The sequence below is a fragment of the Triticum urartu genome, chromosome 1A (genome assembly GCF_056163025.1).
Source record: "Triticum urartu cultivar PI428250 chromosome 1A, HENAU_Tu73, whole genome shotgun sequence".
Classification (NCBI taxonomy): domain Eukaryota; kingdom Viridiplantae; phylum Streptophyta; class Magnoliopsida; order Poales; family Poaceae; genus Triticum; species Triticum urartu.
The window spans coordinates 248355405-248375411 of record NC_141873.1 but is presented as its reverse complement, the minus strand read 5'-3'; the positions used below and the strand labels follow the sequence as shown (position 1 = coordinate 248375411).

Sequence of the window (20007 nt, the reverse complement as noted above, 5' to 3'; positions counted from 1 at the left end):
CCGATTAATTCCCTAGACGAAAAAACAAGGCATCCATCTTCGAAAACCCGGCTATCCGAGTCTCCATCTCGGCCGCCAAACACTCCCACATCTTGGCACGGATGGCGTGGACGTTCATCGCCACATCGTCATTCGACTTGTCCATCCTCATAGTCAACATCTTGGTATCCCCTGAAGCGACCACGAGCTCAACCCTCCTCTCTTCAGCGTTGGTCTTCTTCTCTTCGAGGTTGAGCTTCTTCTTGTTCGTCGCCATCAAGATGTTAAACCTTTCGGCCTTCTTTTTCTCCTTCACTATGGAGCGTTCGATACATGCCTCCTCCTTCTCCAAGATGTCCTCGAATCTCCCCATCATCTTGGCCGCTGCCACTTCTCGCTTCTTCTTCTCCTCCCATTTCTTTCCCCGAAACCCCCTTCTAACCTTCTTGGCGGCTCTTTTTGTTGGGTTGGTTGGATCACCCGCTTCTTCCTTGGTGCCGATTTCGACGGTCTTGATGGAGTTGGCAATGGATAGTCATAATTATTAATAGTAACAACAGCCTTTAGTCCAAAACACTAGATCACCACTTAAGCCAATACTGCTTACGGGCAGACAACCATTGAACCCCAACTAGGCTCGTAAATACGCAACTCTCCCCCTCAATCTTTATCTCGCACACAAAAACTAGTGTGTGCGCTTCCAGCTCACGAACAGTCTTCCGGTTCCTAAGCTCATGACAATTCCAAAACAAACAATTCATTGGTCCTAGCAGGGTTGTTTCTTAGCCTCCGTCAAAGTTCTTTTTTTTGTTGCTCGCTTCTTCTTCAAGTCCCTACTGTCTTTTGTTTCATTAGACAATTCACTCTTATTGTTCCCCTTCTTTTATTCAAGTACTCCTGATCAACCAACATCAACTGAGAGTTTTCTATGGCTTAACATTCATATCAACATGTTTGTAAACCTAATTGTTGTTCCCGCCCATTCCTCTATTGCCATTGCTTCCACGATCAGCTAACCCCCACGAGCATTAAATTTATATACTGCATCTCTGGCGACATTTGTTTCATTAGGGACTGACGGTGTTCTGGACTAGGGGGGTACTAACCTAGTCGACCCATACTTCTCGGGTTGGGCCGATGGGCCCTCATTCTTCTCAAGATGGACTCCGGGAGCTGCATGACGTGGCGTAATCAAGACTGCACCTGCCGAAGGCTTAACGTATATTCCAAGACTTCTCCCGCCGCCTCCATGCCAAGATACCGATCTTGTAATCCTAGATACCCTACCTGGTGTCTATGTAAGCCAAGGGGTTTAGCCCGTAGAGGAGACTTCAATGCAATATCATTCACCTAGCCCTAGAGTTAGAACACATCTGACGATCTCGAGGTAGATCAACTATGTACTTGATACTTCTCCATTGATATAAACAAGAGTAGGAAGTAGGATTTTACCTCCATCAAGAGGGCCTAGGGTAAACATCGTCCCTTTGTTCATGTTACCATCTGTCCGAGATCCACAACTCGGGACCCCCTATCCCGAGGTCTGCCGATTTTCACACTGATAGGGACGTAGCCTTGTCTCCATCTTCTGCATCATCAGCACCTCTGATTACCGGAAGGCTCCGTCTGGTTCCTCTGATTACCGATACTCCAACTACAGCTTGACCCTTGACCACCTAAGTTCTCTCTGAAAGGCAGGTGGACGAGCACATCACGAGCAGCAGGTGTAGGGCAATTAGATTTGCATGTCCAAGTAAACCACACGAGAAAGAAAAATACGATAAGCTCTCGTACTGAGTATCATAGAAGTTGGCCTCCTTTCGCCGAACCGGTTCAATTTGTACCCAACGCGTCAATGGTTCATTCACCTTAATTCAAACCTCGCCCTAAGCAATTCTCCAAAGGCAAAGCCCTTTGCATCAACATCCACCTTGATCACCTCCTCTAGCATAACTGAAATTTTCTTCAACCATGGCAAATATCGAAGATTTAAGGGCAGATTGATAACACTTGCCCGAACTTGCAGCTTCTCAAACTTCCAGTCCGTCAGCCGAGACCGACTATCAAAGATTTCTAACACAACTGCATGTTTCCCAACCATCCAAGGACCACCCTCCTAGATTCCATCTTTTGGTCCCTCTTGCCATCCATAATTGCAACGAACGTGTTCTCATGTACAAAACTGAAGATCAACCCCTTTGGGTTTCCCCATGCAACTTGAAGGGCTTCCGCGATAGTGTTAACATGCAAAACCCTGCGGTGGAGAGAACTCTCCCTAACAACATCCACTCTGGCACAACTCCTCCTTCCTCTAGATCATAATCGATCACAAGCTTCGTGCTTTCCTTCTCCGACAGATTCATTCTCTCCAACTGCTATTTGGCACCTTGCACCTCCCCCTTTCTCGCCCGAGCTTTCCATCTCCGCCGGCCTCCTAGGACACGAACCCTAACTCACCCCATGCGCTCCAATGGCGGTTAGAGACACAAGGGCTCCCTTTGATCACCCCAAGCACAGCGAGTGGAAGCGAGGAAGGATCCGGGCCTAATGGTGGAGGTGGCGGGTGAAGATCATGTACGATATGCCCCGGAGATTGAATCACCCATGCGCCGCCCTTTTCCCAATAAACAAAGACATTTTTTTGTCACTTAAAACCCTAAAACATTTCATGACTCACAAATTGTCTACCGAAAATCCGTTAACAATCATGCTAACTATCTCACGTACTGCCTGCCGGTTCGATTGACGTGCTGGATGAAACCGTGCAGTGCGCTTGGTATGAGCGGTTTGCTATCTAAAAAAAAATGTTGCAGGGATCAGCAGATGTTCATCTCAAAAAAAAAGGATCAGAAGACGTTGTGATCCCTGGCAGCGTACTCCCTGTTGTTGCCAGAGAGGCAGGGATCGGCCTTCGAACATCACCTCCCGGAGAGAAGAGAGGATGCGCCGACGCTAGTCGCCGAAGACAACGGGTATGAGGCAACGTAGGAGTCGTTGCCCTCGGCGTTCTGCATCAAGGCCACCGCGGTGAAGCTCCGATACGTCGGCGCCGGCTCGGGCATCGGCACGTCGCCGTCAAGGTACTGCACCACCTGCCGCATCGACGGCCTCGCGGCGGGCGCCGGGTGGGAGCACACCAGGCCCAGCCTGAGCACCGCCGCGGCCTCCTCGACATCGTAGGCGCCGCAGAGCCGCGGGTCCGCCGTGTCCGTGACGTCCCCGTTGTGCCAGCGCTCGAGCACCCAGTCCGCGAGCACCAGCCGGTTCTCGTCGGCCGCGCCGTGCTCGATGGGTCGCCGGCCGCAGGCCACCTCCAGCACGAACGCTCCGAACGCAAACACGTCCGTGGCCGGCGTGACCCGCCGCGTGCACGCCAGCTCCGGCGCGAGGTAACCCATGGTGCCCACCACGCTGGTAGTCTGCGGGTCGGTGCCTCGGTCGTACAGCTTGGCCAGCCCGAAGTCGCCGAGCCGCGCCTTCATCTCGCCGTCCAGGAGCACGTTGCTCGCCTTGATGTCCCGGTGCACCACCACCTTCTCCCAGTCCTCGTGGAGGTAGAGCAAGCCGGACGCGACGCCTCTAATGACGCTGAGCCTCTGCGCCCAGCCCAGCGGCGTCGCGTTCCGGTCGTACAGCCAATTGTCCAGACTGCCGTTGGGCATGTAGTCGTAAACCAGGAGGAGCTCGCCTCTGCGCGGGCAGTAGCCGAGCAGCTGCACGATGTTGCGGTGCCGGAGGCGGCCGAGGCTGACAACCTCGGCGACGAACTGCTTCATCCCCAGCTTCGCGTCGTCGTGCGACACGACGACCTTCACGGCCACCTCCTTCTTGGACGCCGGGAGCACGCCCTTGTACACCCTCCCGAACCCGCCCACGCCGAGAAGGTGCTTGCCGTCGAAGCCGCCGGTGGCGCGGTACAGATCCTTGTACGCCAACCGGTGCGGCCCGAACTCCACCTCCCACTCCTCCCTCAGCTCCGCGTACCTCAATTGCCGCCACACGACCAGAGAGACGCCGGCGACCACCGCGAGCGCGAGGATCGGAGTGGCCACCGGAAGGATGACGTCGCGCGCCTTGGACCGTCGCTTGCTGTCGCCGATGCGGGGCGGCTTGGGGAGGTTTGAGTAGTCGAGCGGCGGCGCTGCCCCGTCCAGCGCAAAGCTCCAGCCCAGCACGTAGTGGCGCGTGCGGAACGGCCCCGTCGACGACGAGAGGCCGACGTACGCCGTACCGTTCAGCACCGGCGAGAGGTCGACGGTGACGGAGATGAGGGGCTTTATGGGCCTGGGAGCCTCCACAGGCGCGAGGGTCACGTTGAGCACCGTGGATCGGCCGTCGTAGTCCACCCAAACTTGCATGGCATCGCCGGCGATGAGAGTCAGGTTCTTGAAATCGCCAGTGTCGTCGTAGTAGCCTGCAGGTTCGGCCACGACGGATGCCAGGCCGTTCACGTCAACGCCGACGTGGTTGCTGCTGATGTCCCGAAACTCCGGGTTGAGGATGGTGTCAAGCTCGACGGCGAAGACGTGGTTGCTCGCGTTGCCGTTGTTCTGGGGGTTGAAGAGGCCGAGGAACTGGCTGGGCGACGCCATGGACAGGTTCTTGGTGGGCGCGACGAAGAAGGCGAGGCCGTTACCGCCCACCGTGACCAGGTCGGTGACAATGGCGAACACGAAGGTGGTCGAGAAGGACCGTGCGACGGTGCCGTTGGTTTCGTGGAAGCGGAGGGGCGTCGGGTGGAAGGCGCTGCCTTTGAGCTGGGACGTGATGTTGGTGAGCGCGAGCTTGCCGTCAGGCTCGACCACGGCCATGCCGTCCAGGTCGAGCCGCGCACCAGCGAAGCCGTTGTAGATGAAGTGCCCATCACCGCCGGCGAAGAAGTGGAAGAGGAGCAGAACGAGGAAGGAGACGACGGATACAGGCTTGAGCCGCATCTCGTGTCAATTCTGTCTCCTACACAATTCTTACCATATAGCAGTAGTTTTATTGACTTTATAGCACATTCTTTTGCCTTGTTCCCAGATAGAGAAAGTCTTTTTCCTCCTTTGAAAAGTGCGATCAAGACAACCAAGCATCCAAGCAGACCCATGATGGAGAGTAACATACACTAGTAACATACACGTATTTCTAGACTATATTACTATCTTCATAATGGGTAGTAACATAAGTGTGGTAACATGCATAGCTTCATTTATTAGGTTGTACACTCATATTGCATTGGGACATGTGATGTTACAGTAACTAGCTAAGTTACTACTACTACCTCTCTCCTCGTTAACTCATTGCCACATAAGCAAATTTGCTGAGTTGAACTCGATGTTACTGCTGAAGTTACTCCCATTGTGGCTAGTCTAAGATGGAAGTAACTAACACTTTGTTTTTGGTTCTCTCTTTCACACGACACGAGCATAATGTTAACCGAGTGAGATCAAGCTGATATAACACGAGGAAGGAAGCCTAAGTCAGCAAAAGTGATTAAACTAGTAGTACTATTATTTGGTCAGCAAAACTGATTATTTAACTACTCCCTCCGTCTGGGTTTATTAAACCTAAAGACAACTTCTTTTAGATCAAGACACATAGTAATTTGCTCACATTAATTCTTTCATTCTACTTCCAATGCACTCTCACATGCATGCAGTCAATGAAAAAGCATGCATGAAGTGTATTAATTTTCCAGCCTTAGCACCAACAACAATGATTTTCAATGCAACCAATGAAATGGCTGCATGCATGCACCTTTCCAAAGCGAGGCCTTATAAAAAGGGACATACTTGTGATGCTGAGAGGCCTAATAAACCTGGACGGAGGGAGTAGTACTAGTAGTAATCTTAATCATCCACAACAGTGACAGCAATGAACCCTTCCAGTACACTACAGTCAATGGCGGCTCAACAGGCGAGTCAAACCGAACCTAAAAACAATGCACTGCATTGATAAGATGTTTCAGTCTCAACCATATTAAGATACTTACTGAACATCCATGCGTTAGAGCACGGCCCTAAGCTTCATTTAACTTACCCGTGCTGGGAGCAGATTACCTCCACCATTTCGGCACAGTTAGAGCAATGGACAAGCTTTACATGAGCTACGTTTCCAAAAACAATGATCGCAGGGATACAGATGGCCTGACCTGCCATGTTGAAACAGCCACAAATGTTCGTTCAGGCGTTTCTACTCATATTGTGCATTACACAATCACCCAGGCTGTTTACAAACACAGACCGATGTTAATCAGGACGGCGGTGTAGGCCTCGGCAGCCTCTTGGCAATTTCCTGTCATCAAGTAAAATACAGTGTGCTTAACATGATTTTTTACTGATACCTCTACTGTTTAGGGGAACAGCACAACAGTAGGATGTGGGGGAAGTCGAGCTTCGAAAACATGCCCTGGCCATATAACATGTAATAAAACCGGCATTTTTTCACAAATAAGAACATGACGAATGGTGGTTGGACTAGGAGAGTCTAGATGTTTTGAACAAAAAACACAAGGTTTTCTCCAAAGAAAAGTAACATAGAAAATATTTCAGAATTCCATCATTTTCAGTTTATGCACACAGGCCAATCAGCATATCAATTAGTACTCCCTAGTGACCTAAAACGTCTTATAAAAGTTTAGAGAGGGAGTAATAAACATGCATTGATCTTCTCTGTCACAAGCACTTTTGCGTCACTCAACAAAAAACTGATTTTTCTTCAGTTAAAGAAAAAACTGATGAACAGAGCCGCCCAGGGCAGCCAAGGCCTGCAACCCTGGCTTGTGACCAAAAGCCCAGCTAATTTTAGGGTAACAAGTGAATGTTTAGAAAATGGGAAAAGGCCCAGCCCGTACCAATCTCTTGTCTAGCCATGGACGTGGCCCAACTCTGGGTACACCCCTGAATAGAGCTTAGGTAAATCTAATGTTTTTGTGACGTTTGTCACCAACTCTCTCTACGTGCAAAAGCAAATTGCTTGCTATAATCTAGGATCTTGATACATACCTCGAATAGTTGGTTTATATTATCAGCCGTTTTCGCCGATGTCTCAACGAAAAACATATTGTGCATGTCCGCGTGCTCCTGTGCTTCCTTCAGAGAGCAAAGCATATATGGTTCAAAATCTCCTTATAATTCATTCAGCATCAATATCCCAAGACACATTCTCCCAGAAAATTATGCACACCTGAGAAGACACAGTGCGTTTTTCATGTAGGTCAGCCTTATTTCCTACCAAAGCCATGATCATATCCTGGCTACCGTGTTTCTGAAGTTCCTGAAGAAAGAAAGAAAAAGATTATTTAACAACATCATTAAGAAATGAAAGATGAAGGAGGACAGATCATTCAACTTTACTCTTGTGACGCCCAGATATTTAAGCTACAGTAACCCTCTACTACTGATGCTACGTCACCAAGATTACTAATGTTAATCTCGCGTTGATTCAAACCGATTCAAAATTCAATTTTAAAACAAAGTGAAATAATTAAAAAAATTCGAAAGTCAAAACTAAAAAGTTCTAGCTGTAGAAAATAATTCATATGTAATTGTGGTGAATAAACCACATTCCTATAAAATATTTAAGTGCTCTAAAATAAAGAAAACAGCAACACAAACAAGTAATTAAATGCCTTTTTGTGATTAATAAAATTTTAAACTATTTTATTTTGGAGTTCAACTTTTGTGGCAGTGGAATACATTGGAATACTAATCTAGGTACAACTTTTGTATTTTATAAAACATGAACTGGTAACTAATAAAAAACAGGAAACAGAAAACAACCCCTCCCCCCACTGGGCCAACTGGCCCAGCTAGCAGACCTTGCCCAGCCCAACCGGGTCACCTCCCTCCTCGCTACAGGAGCGGAGACAGGGCGTGGCGCCCATCGACCGGCGCCACTGCCGACGACGCCCACGCGCCTCCCATCTGACGGTCCGCGGAGGGGATAAGGCCGCACCAAGCCCCCCTCTCCCTGAGGAACCCTAGCGCGCCCCAATCCCCGCCCCCACGCTCTCTCTCCCTCCCGAGCTCGTCCGCCTGTTGTTGTCGCCGTGTCGTCGCCGTTGTCGTGGCCTCGACCACTCCCCTGCCAAGCCTTTGTATCCAGAAGACGCAGGCCATCGTCCTCAACCCCAAAGTGGACTGCCTCGACCCGGATCGACAAGACGGCGCAGCATCCGTTGATCCCCTCCGTCGACAACCGCTTATGTTCGTCTTCGATTCGCCCATCTTCGAGCAGCTCCGGCATCCCCGAGTCCTCCTTGAGCTCCGATGTGAGCTCCACTTCCTCCCCTGCATCTTCTTAAGCTCGTCCGAGCTCCCGCGTACGCATATGCGTACGTGCATACTAGCTGATGTTGCTCGTGCCGCCGCCTACTATCGATATGCTCCGCTTGCTACCACCGCTCCCGCTACCGCGCTCGCTTGCCGCCTCGTCGCTGACTGCTGCTGCGTGCCTGCCGCCTGACGTTGCCCGCTACCGCCCCGCGCCCCTGCTGTCCACCCCGCGGCCCCGCGCGTTGCCTCGCCGATGCGCTGTCGCTGCAGTCGGCCGCACCCGCGCACACCTGCACTCGCCTACTGCTCGCCCCCAGCGCCCTTGCCCCTGCTCGCCGACCGCGCCGGCCAGCGCCGCGTGCAGCCGCTGCTGCTTGGCCACGGCCACTGCTACTTGCCGCTGCTACTTTCCCCTGCGGCCGCTGCTACTTTCCCCTGCGGCTGCTCACACATCTTGGCCACGCCATGGCCATGTGCGTGTGTGTTCTTGTGCGTGATGTACAGCCACACAATGGATGGGCCATCCCAGATTAGATTAGGGGCCTATTTGTTGATTAGCTCTAAGCCTAGCACAAAACACCCTCTGTTAGTCCCCACCACTAAATAAACCCTAGTTAAAATTATGTGCAAATGACACGTGGGACCCATGCACTATTTTAATGGATAATGTTTAACTAGCTAAGTCAATGACAACCGGGTCCCAACTGACACTATTGACCAGTCAAAACTTGACTGTTGACTTTGACCGGGGCCCCTGTCGTGGTATTTCTCACGGGGGGCTTGCGAGTCGACAGATGCCACAAGGGCTTAGTGTGTGGGTAAGACTGCTGCTGATAGGCCCGGGAGCGGGTATGCGAGTAGCACGCGGTGGTTTACCTAGCTTCGGAGCTCTCCGTAGAGATAATACTCCTACTGCTGCATGTCTGAGTGTATCTATCTGGGGTGTACATCGGGCAGTACAAAGTGCTCCTGGAGCTGTATCTGGGATCAGTGACCAGTGCATCTGATCTGGTATATGCCTATTCGAGGCATGCTAGTGGCCGGCCATGTATGGCCATGGCTTGTGGCCGTGAGTGTGTGTGTGTCCATCCGTCCGTGTCTGGATGGATGTGTGCTTGCTAGCTTATATAGGCATGGTGGTAGCTTACTACCTAAGCTAGGTAGTGGCGTGGGGGGCAAGTGGGCATGGGGCACCATGCCCAGGTTCATGATGTGCATGTCTCTTTGTCCCTGGTGCACTTTATAAAACAGTGCCCAGGGACAGATACACTGTAGATGATATCGTCACTCTACGGTTGTCTCGTCTAAGGTATGGCCGTCTCGTCGGTGTCTTGTTGATGTTGCTTCGGGCTGCAGTCGGCAGCCGGCTGGTTGGTGCAGTCGGCAGTCGGCAGTCGGCCGGGCAGAGTAGTCGGACGGGGAGCCGGCAGGAGCGGCCGGACAGTCGGACTGAGGGGCTTTGCTAGCCCCGATGTCTTGAAATATCGTCTTGCTGTCCTCGGGGTACCCGTGGTCGATTACTCCGACAATAGCCCCCAAGCCTCCGGGCAACTTGGCAAAGTTGGGCGGAGGTTTTTTGGTGAGTGTTCATGGAAATTGTCAAGAAAAAAGACAAAGTTAGTCCATGCAGATATATCAAATGTTTGCTTTTAGCATTGCAAGTTTTATGCGGAGGGTGCCGACTCGGTTTCGTCCGAGCCCCCTTAATCTTTTTCGTGTTCCCTCCGCTTTTTGGCTTGTGCTCTTGCTTGCCGAACAGCCGCTCTGCGGTCTGTGGCTAAGAGTGGGCCGCGAAGTGGAGTGTACAGTACTCAGAGTCTAGGAGCAGATTCAACCGAGTAGATACTTGTAAAGGAAAACGGCCGGGTCGCCCGAACGTTTTTCTTCCCGGGCGTTTTTCGCGTGGGTGGCCTCCAGCGTTCACTCTTGCTAGTCGGACAGCCGCTCTGCGGTCTGTGACTAAGAGTGGGCCTTTGGTACCGCGCACGGTACTAAGCTGTCTGCGGGAACTAACGTCTCAGGCCAAGCGGCCAGCCCTCGGGCCAACTCTGGCTGGCGCCGGGGCGAACAGTGATGCTACTGTCATAAAAAATGCGGAGATAGCACCCGAGCATCGCTCGGGGTTATCCGTGCTTGCGTGATGCAAAAATATGCGGGCAAGGAGCTCACATTGATTTTTGTGTAGTCGCGGTCGTCGGAGACAGCCAGCGCGACTCGGCGCTCGCGGAGCGCGTCGGCGCACCCGCTGGGTGCAGCCTTCGAGCCCCCGGGTGCTCGAAGGGGGGGTCCCGGCCGGTCAGGCTCGATCGGCCAGGCGGCGAGGCGTCTTGCAGCGCCTTTTTCTTCTTTTCCTCTTCTGCCGGCTGCTGGCAGCCGGACAGAACTTTTCCCTTGTCTGCAATTTTCGCGGGGGCGCGCCAGCGCACCCGCTGGGTGTAGCCCCCCAGATTCCGGACGACTGCTGAGCAGTCGGGCCGGATCTTCCGGCGACTACTTTGTCTTTTTCTCTCTCACGGGGGCGCGTCAACGCACCCGCTGGGTGTAGCCCTCGAGATTCGGGCCTACTGTTGAGCAGTCGGGCCGGATCTCCCGGCGACTACTTTGTCTTCTTCTTCGCGGGAGCGCGTCAGCGCACCCGCTGGGTGTAGCCCCCGAGATTCGGGCCGACCGCTGAGCAGTCGGGCCGGATCTCCCAGCGACTACTTTGTCTTCTCTCTCGCGGGGGCGCGTCAGCGCACCCGCTGGGTGTAGCCCCCGAGATTCGGCCGACTGCTGAGCAGTCGGGCCGGATCTTCCGGCAACTACCTTGTCTTCTTTCTCGCGGGGGCGCGTCAGCGCACCCGCCGGGTGTAGCCCCCGAGATTCGGGCCGACTGCTGAGCAGTCGGGCCGGATCTCCCGGCAACTACTTTGTCTTCTTTTTTTTCGCTGCCTGAGCAGTCGGCAGGAGCGGGACGCTGCGGAGGCCGGCTGGCACGCCAAGCCGGCGGCCGGGTCGCGGTGCGGCAGCGGAGTCGTCGGGTCGGGTCGGAGGCGGAGCCGGCCGAGTCGCGCAGACACGTGGAGCCGGCCAGCGCTGGGCGGCAAGCCGGCAGGCGAGCGGGTGCCGGCGAGGAGCGGCACGGGGCGGACCCGGCGAGACGACTAGGGAGGCCGGATGCCGGGTGGCGGGACGAGCCGCAGTCGGATGGCGGGAGCCTGCCAGGGCGCCCAGAAGACGGCGCAACCAAGCGGAGTTGCTGGGGCAGGCGACGTCGCGGAGGAGCACGCGGCCGGGCTCACATAGCCGGTGGGGGACTGCAGGCGCACGCGCCATGCGCGGAAGGCCAGCGCGGCAGGCGGCCAGGGCAGAGGGATGCCGGCTCTTTCTTGTTTGCACTCGGCCCTGACTTTTCTCTTTCTTTCATTCTTTTTCTCTTCGAAGAAGACGGCAGCAGCAAGCAGCGGGGGCCGGCTGGTGCGCGCCGGGTGCCGGCGGACTCGAGGCGAGGCGGCGCAGGGGAGCCGGCCCGGGCCGGTGCTGGATGCGGAGGCCGGGTCGCCAGAGCCGGCGCAGGCGGGCGCGGCGGGCAGAAGTCGGCGCGGAGCCAGCAGGCGGCCAGGCGGCACAGCCGGCAGGCCGGGTTCGGATTCGGCTGGGGACGGCAGTGTGAAGCGCGGATACGCCGGCAAGGCGCGGGCGTAGCGGCGGGGCCTGCAGCTGCGGGGCGGAGTGGCAGGGCCAAGCCAACGCGAGCGCGTACGGGAGGCGGCCGAGCGTGGTGGAGGCCGGGGTGCCGGCAGCCGGCCTGCGCGAAGCCGGCAGATGGTCGAAACGGTGCGGGCAGAGCGGCGACTTGCACGGGGATGGCCGGGGCCGAGACCTGGTGCAGCTGGAGGCCGGCGAGCTGGACGCGCGGGTGCCGGAGCAGAAGGATGGGGCGACACAGGCGGAGGCCCGGACAGCGCGGAGCCGGCAGCAGCAGGGACGCGACCGGGGCCGGCTGCAGCGGTGAGCAGGCGGCCACGGGCGGAGTCAACCCGACGCAGCCGGGTGGGCGCAGTCGCGGGCGACGGGCGCGGGAGCCGGCTGCGGACGTGGAGCACCCGGTCACGATCCGAGGCGGAGAGGAGCGGAGGCCGGCCCAGGGCAGCGGCAGCCGGCGCAGCCGGATCCGGAGTCGGCAGCAGCGCGGGTCAAGCGGCACGGGCGCGCAGGCGCGCAGCCGGAGGAGAGCTCGAGCGCGCGGGACTCTGGGCGGCGAGTGCGCGGAGACGGGGAGGAGCTCGAGCTCCTGGGCACCGCGGGAGGTGCGGACGGGTGGTGCGGCTCCACGGGCGCACAGGAGGAGGGCCCGGGGTTGGAGCAGCGTGCGGCCACGGCTGGAAGCAGCGGAGCAGCCGCGGGAGGCTTGGGGCGGAGCAGGGCGTGGCCCGGTGGGCAGCTGCGGCGACGGGGAGCAGCTCGGGGCCGAGCTCGCGCGGAGGAGCCGACCAACGCGCATCGGCGTGGAAGTCTTGCATCCAGCCAATGTACAGATAGTGCACATGGCCATTGCATGGGTAGTATGTGTGTAGTGGTATGGCCAATGGTTTGACCTTTGTTGACTAGCATCTAACTAGCTTGCAAAGATGGTGTGTGGAGGAGCAAACGCGCGTGTCGGCCGGAGCAAGGCGCTGCGCGGAGGAAAGCAGACGCGATCGGCGAGGGGACGATCATGGCCGACCGAAGCTAGGCCCCGCGTGCGGCGCGCGCGCGGACGGACGGCCGGCGCTGCGTTGGTGATGACGAAGATGGCGAAGCCGACGGCGAGGGCGCGCCGTCCCGCACGGCCGCTCCGGGGGCGGGTCGAAGTCGAGCCCCTGAGCGCTACCGGAGAGACGGCGCGACGCCGCAGCGGAGGCGATGAAGAAAAAAGGGTCCCGCCCGGACAGCGAAACCAGCAGCAGCGTGGTAGCGTAGTAGTAGTACCGCCCCACGGTGGGCGCCAACTGTCGTGGTATTTCTCACGGGGGGATTGCGAGTCGACAGATGCCACAAGGGCTTAGTGTGTGGGTAAGACTGCTGCTGATAGGCCCGGGAGCGGGTATGCGAGTAGCACGCGGTGGTTTACCCAGCTTCGGAGCTCTCCGTAGAGATAATACTCCTACTGCTGCATGTTTGAGTGTATCTATCTGGGATGTACATCGGGCAGTACAAAGTGCTCCTGGAGCTATATCTGGGATAAGTGACCAGTGCATCTGATCTGGTATATGCCTATTCGAGGCATGCTAGTAGCCGGCCATGTATGGCCATGGCTTGTGGCCGTGAGTGTGTGTGTCCATCCGTCCGTGTCTGGATGGATATGTGCTTGCTAGCTTATACAGGCATGGTGGTAGCTTACTACCTAAGCTAGGTAGTGGCGTGGGGGGCAAGTGGGCATGGGGCACCATGCCCAGGTTCATGATGTGCATGTCTTTTTGTCCCTGGTGCACTTTATAAAACAGTGCCCAGGGACAGATACACTGTAGATGATATCGTCACTCTACGGTTGTCTCGTCTAAGGTATGGCCGTCTCGTCGGTGTCTTGTCGATGTCGCTTTGGGCTGCAGTCGGCAGCCGGCTGGTTGGTGCAGTCGGCAGCCAGCCGGGCAGAGCAGTCGGACGGGGAGCCGGCAGGAGCGGCCGGACAGTCGGACTGAGGGGCTTTGCTAGCCCCGATATCTTGAAATATCGTCTTGCCGTCCTCGGGGTACCCGTGGTCGATTACTCCGACAGCCCCACTTGTCTGCCTTTGGAGGGTACTGACCTGTGTGTACTTAGCATATTAGCCATTTAGTATTTCGTATTAAAAATAAACATAGAAAATTCAAAAAATGATTAAAACATTGAAAATTAATATAAAATAATCGGTAACTCGGATGGAAAAACTTTATACATGAAAGATGCTTAGAACGACGAGACGAATCCAAATACGCAGCCCGTTTGTCCGCCACACATCCCTAGCATAACAAACAAGCAACATTTCCCCTCCGGTGTATCTGTCTGAAAACGCAAAACACCGGTAATACTTCCCGGATGTTTCCCCCCTACGCCGGTATCACCTATCCCTGCGTTACATCACCCCTAGCACAACGTATTGCCGCGTCTTGCTTTGTGTTACATTTGATTGCTCTGTTATTTATTGTGTTCCCCCTTCGTTACTTATTTCCGGTAGACTCTTGAGACCGCTGCCGATGTCCATGTGTTCGACTACATTGAAGACGACCCCTCTCTCTTGTCAGAGCAACCAGGCAAGCCCCCCCTTGATCACCAGATATCGCCTACTCTCCTTTATACTACTTGCATTAGAGTAGTGTAGCATGTTACTACTTTTCGTTAATCCTATCCTGATGCATAGCCTGTCATTGTTGCTACAATTGTTGATACCTTACGTGCAATCCTAAATGCTTAGTATAGGATGCTAGTTTAATCATCAGTGGCCATACATTCTTGTCCGTCTGCCATGCTATACTATCGGGCCGTGATCACTCGGGAGTTGATCACGGGTATATACTTATATACATAATATATGATACTTGTGGTGACTAAAGACGGGTCGGCTCGTAGGAGTACCCGCGAGTGATCCACGGATTGGGTCCGAAAGGACGTTTGTCCCGACGACCCTCTGAGTGGATCTTTGTGGCGAAGCGACAGGGCAGGTTGAGACCACCTAGAAGAGAGGTGGGCCTGGCCCTGGTCGGCGTTCGCGGTTATTTCAAAATAACACGTTTAACGAGATCTTGGTATTTGATCTGAGTCTGGCTACTGGCCTATACGCACTAACCATCTACGCGGGGACAGTTATGGGCACTCGACGTCGTGGTACCAGTCGAAGCCTTCGTGACGTCAGTGACTGAGCGGCGCGTGCCGGATTGGAACGTAAGCCTACTCTTGTATTAAGGGGGCTAGTTCTGCTTCCGACCGCGTTCGCAACATGCAGGTGTGCAAAGGGCGATGGGCCCAGACCCCTGCGCCATAGGATTTAGACCGGCGTGCTGACCTCTCTGTTGTGCCTAGGTAGGGTTGCGACGTGTTGATCTTCCGAGGCCGGGCATGACCCAGGAAAGTGTGTCCGGCCAAATGGGATCGCGCGTGTTGGGTTATGTGGTGCACCCCTGCAGGGAAGTTAATCTATTCGAATAGCCGTGATCTTCGGTAACATGACGACTTGGAGTTGTACCTTGACCTTATGACAACTAGAACCGGATATTTAATAAAACACACCCTTCCAAGTGTCAGATACAACCGGTGGTCGCTCTCTCACAGGGCGACGAGGGGAGGATCATCGGTTAGGATTATGCTATGCGATGCTACTTGGTGAACTTGCCATCTACTCTCTTCTCCTGCTGCAAGATGGAGGTTACCAGAAGCATAGTCTTCGATAAGACTAGCTATCCCCCTCTTATTCCGGCATTCTGCAGTTCAGTCCACATATGATACCCTTATTCCCTTTGATACCAATGCATACATATGTAGTGTAGCTCCTTGCTTGCGAGTACTTTGGATGAGTACTCACGGTTGCTTTCTCCCTCTTTTCCCCTTTCCCTTCTACCTGGTTGTCGCAACCAGACGTTGGAGCCCAGGAGCCAGACGCCACCGTCGTCGACGACTACTACTACTCGGGAGGAGCCTACTACTACGTGCAGCCTGCTGATGGCGACCAGGAGTAGTTAGGAGGATCCCAGGCAGGAGGCCTGCGCCTTTTTCGATCTGTATCCCCGTTTGTGCTAGCCTTCTTAAGGCAAACTTGTTTAACTTGTCTGTACTCAGATATTGTTGCTTCCGCTGACTCGTCTATGATCGAGCTCTTGTATGACTTATTTTATTTGTAGAGTTGTGTTGTGATATCTTCCCGTGAGTCCCTGATCTTGATCGTACGCGTTTGCGTGTATGATTAGTGTACGGTCGAATTGGGGGTGTCACAAGTTGGTATCAGAGCCGACTGCCTGTAGGAATCCTCCTTCCACGCTCCTTGGCCGAAGTCGAGTCTAGTCATTGAAAAACTTTTACTAACATGGATGTGTGGCTTACGGGCCCACGTCATTATTAGGTGGTATTAGGATCTTTTACTCCTTGTCTATATTTGGGACTCTGATCTCTCTTCTATTCGGGCTAAATGAATATTGCTAAATCTAACACTAGGATCTCGTTATCACTTTCACTCGGAGAGCCCCTTATTACTGATGATCGTCTGCTGCATGTGAAGACCCTGAAGATACTCTCCGCTATTAACCCGGGAACTTGTGTTCATCGCGTTTGCAATTCCCCTTCCACCGTCAACCCTTATGATAACTACTTGCAGTTGTTATTCCTACATTCATTCCCAATTGGTCTTGTTATTACAAGATACACCAAAATACTCGTCGTTGTTTCGATAATCCTTTAAGTTTACTGCCTTGCTATTCTTTGTCACCTGAATACCCCTATGGATAATTCTCGCACTTATCGAGTATCAGCTCATCCCCCAATTGTGCATGTGTTTCACAATGGTCTTCGAAATACTATTCGATCCTCCAAAAATCCTTAGTAGCTTATTGCTCTGCAATATTTGTCTGCTTGCATTATGGATGCTTTCCATATGTCTGGCAATATTCGTCGGTATCCTTAGACACCGTCATTTTGATCCTATTGATTCAACATGAGTGCGAATGCACGCAATCATCAGTTGATCCTTTCAAATTATCTTTCTGGCTCAGACGTCATTTTTGAACATGAGCTGGTTCTCGCCAATCATATTGTCGTCAAATTGTGCCCCTAAGACTATTCAACCTATCCATCCTTGATCAGAGCGTCTACTTCTGATCCTTCGATTTGGATTCATAATTCCTTTGCATTTATGCTTCGAATTATTCAGATGATTCTATAACCTGATGCATTTGCATTCTTTCCTTTTCTGGTTGGGCACCGATACTCACATCAGATCCTTTGTGGACCGTCAAGTCCTTTGTTGGATTATTATCCGACAGCGTCCTTCATATTCAAGAAGCATGTGAGCTTTTCCTCGGATACATAATGCCTTTGGTAAATTGTATCCTCTGCTTTATCAAGCATGCTCTACTATCGAGCTTGTGTTATTATTCTTGAAATTTGTGGTATATACTCCTAAGATGCCCCGATGGGTTGAACCTATGCCTTCCCTAAACGGTATGAACCCGAAAGTTTTCGCGAGTCATACTCTTCTGTTGTTTCGCCAGATATAATTTCTACACTACAGCCTCATCAAAAGCTAGAAGTAAAATGAAAGGTTATGCATTGAAGAAGTGGGAGTCGACCTTGAGCCTTTGCGTTCATGCCCATGGACCCGTTGTGGAACTTTTCATCGAAGCTTCTTGTAAATGATAATAATCCCCTTATTATAAGTTCGTCCTGTATCTATGTTTGGTCCCTTGCAATCATGGTTCCAACCATATTTTCTCCTTAATACCATTTCTCGGACAAGTTGAAGTACTTGTCCTGTGCAGATCATTGCACCTGTCCAACCTTTACTTTTATCTACTGTCGAGTATTGCACTATGATATCTTGATAATGTCATGGAACTGCATAACTTCTTATGAGTTCTTCATTAACTGTTATATCTCACTGATTCCAATTTTTCTGGGATCTGGGTTGTCGTCAACCGAGAACACCGATATGTGAATCGATTCCGCATTTCGGTTTGATAACCCTATTAATTTCGTTGCTTATGAGTTTAATAATGCTTCAAGTCATTCCTAGCCTGATCGGCTATACCATTATTGGGCTAATTTTTAACTGTGCTACCTGGTCCTTCTTCATGGAGAACAAATTTCGACAGTGAGCTAATCTTACGTCGATCTTCATTGTCATATCATTTCTCCTTGAATAGCAAACTTGATTTCGAGTTTTTTTTTCATACCCATGGTTCTGATAACTTTTGCTTCACCCTTCCTTTTGCTTGATGTCATCGATGATCGATTATATCCTCATGAAACCCCTCGACAAGTGTGTCGTGATCACCATCAACATTTTGACCCCTTTCAAGATATCAATTGAATTCATGATGATAAGTGCCATCCTTGTCCCATGGTAATTTGAGTTACCATCAACAACATCTTTACCTTCCTTTCATCACTAACTTGTTCATGTTATGGATGCAACTTGCTATCCAGCTCGTATTATATTCTACCTTGAAGTATTACTGCATTTTTGTCAAGGATGTTGTGAGAATTTCACCACCTCTTGAGAATTCTTGTATCAGTGATACTTCACCATCACCATTCTTTTCTTGGTCCCCGTGTTGTTCCTAACAGGAATACCGACAGATGGACTAGTAATTTTAAAAAACTTTTAGCAGCCTTATTACTTTGAAGTTAATGGTCAACATTTCATTCTTAGACCATTGGTTATCGAATCGCCATTCTGACATTGTTTATGCTACCTAAGTCCGTATTTCGGGTGCACCATCAACCAATGTTTAATCGTGTATGTTTTCCTCGAGCATACATCATTATATCATTTGATCTGACAAAAAGCTATCTCCTTGTTCACATAATTGTGGAAATCCATTTTTTGAAAATCTCACTGAGTTGTCGCTGAGTTCATCAGCCACCTCTTCATCCTCTCCTTGGTCTTAATGATGAACTCTTGTTTCGGAACTCGCTTCCATGGTACATCCCCCGAGAATCTTACAATGTCGTCTCGTCAATTGTGTTGCACCTTTTCTTCTCAGACATCCTGAGTCTGAGGCATCATGGCACCAATCAGATCTGAATCTCGGTCAGATATGATGATTGGGACATATTTCCAATAGTTATAACAACGGGTCTTTATATGACCCGGTAAGATGATGTCATGCCTAGCACACCTGGCCGGAGGCCCTATTGTTATAGTTTCCTTTTCAGCAAGGCTATCCATTCTTCTGTGAGGAAACTGGAAGACTTATTCTATGAGTTGTTCCTGATGGATCCTTTGTGTATCCAAAGTCTGATCTCTACCCAGTGACCATGCCAATGCTATCTCGAAGCATGTCTGTAGTACTTCGATTTTCGATAAGAACATTTGAAGCACAATACTAAAGTTTATCCATCAATTATCCAAACACCGTTGTATGGGTAATGTCAAGAAGTTTCTCTCCCCTTACCTATAGAGTTTTCTACGTTGTATCCTGTCATAGATATCATGCTCTGCTTGTGCTTGGGAAGGATATACCACTGAATGTGTTTAAACACATTTTTTCCTTTCCATTGTTCTGTTTGATCTGATAATCATATTTTCCTTTCCATTATTTTATTTAATATTTCTTGTGATCTATATGATCTAAGCAGTAATAATTCACTGCTTATGTAAACACCTTGGTGTACTACTCTATCATAAGACCCTGTTACTATTGTTGATAACATTCCGGTAGCCACCGATGGACGAGAACCTTGCCTATTTGATAGAGGCTAAGGTGTCCCGATGTTTCGATGAGATGGTGGCTATCGTTTTCTGTGGGAGTTGACCTTGACGATCCGACTACGAACGTGCGAGACGTCGCGCCTTAGCAATCGCTAAACCAACTTCCGAGGGTTATTGACCACGCCGGAGCACGATCAACCTGACCACGAGGGTCTGTTTCCTGCGAGCAAACGAAGAACAAGCAAGAAACTGAGATTGCAATCGGGATATTGCGAATATAAGATGAAAGCTTTATTGATCAAGGTGGGGTTCTGTGACGTCTTGGCCTGGTCGTTGGACACAAACGAAGTACGCGAAGTTGCAGCTATGGCGAACTTTTAATCTAAACAAAACCCAAAGTCTAAACGACGCCCT

At 52.0% G+C, this 20007-nt stretch overlaps 1 protein-coding gene and 1 pseudogene across 1 annotated transcript in view; both read right to left on the bottom strand.

Annotated features, from left to right (window-relative positions):
* Nucleotides 1–2550: 2550 nt before the first annotated feature.
* Nucleotides 2551–5259, bottom strand: LOC125506015 (L-type lectin-domain containing receptor kinase SIT2 pseudogene; annotated as a pseudogene).
* Nucleotides 5260–6213: 954 nt separating this feature from the next.
* The window catches only part of LOC125505995 (ras-related protein RABF1), a 30352-nt gene continuing 16558 nt past the window's right edge, over nucleotides 6214–20007 (bottom strand). The window contains exons 6-8 of the mRNA XM_087517840.1: nucleotides 7147–7236; nucleotides 6966–7052; nucleotides 6214–6255 (exon numbers count right to left, since the gene is read on the bottom strand). Of these exons, the coding sequence (XP_087373966.1) occupies nucleotides 6214–6255; nucleotides 6966–7052; nucleotides 7147–7236 (219 nt within the window). The remainder of the gene's footprint in view (nucleotides 6256–6965; nucleotides 7053–7146; nucleotides 7237–20007) is intronic.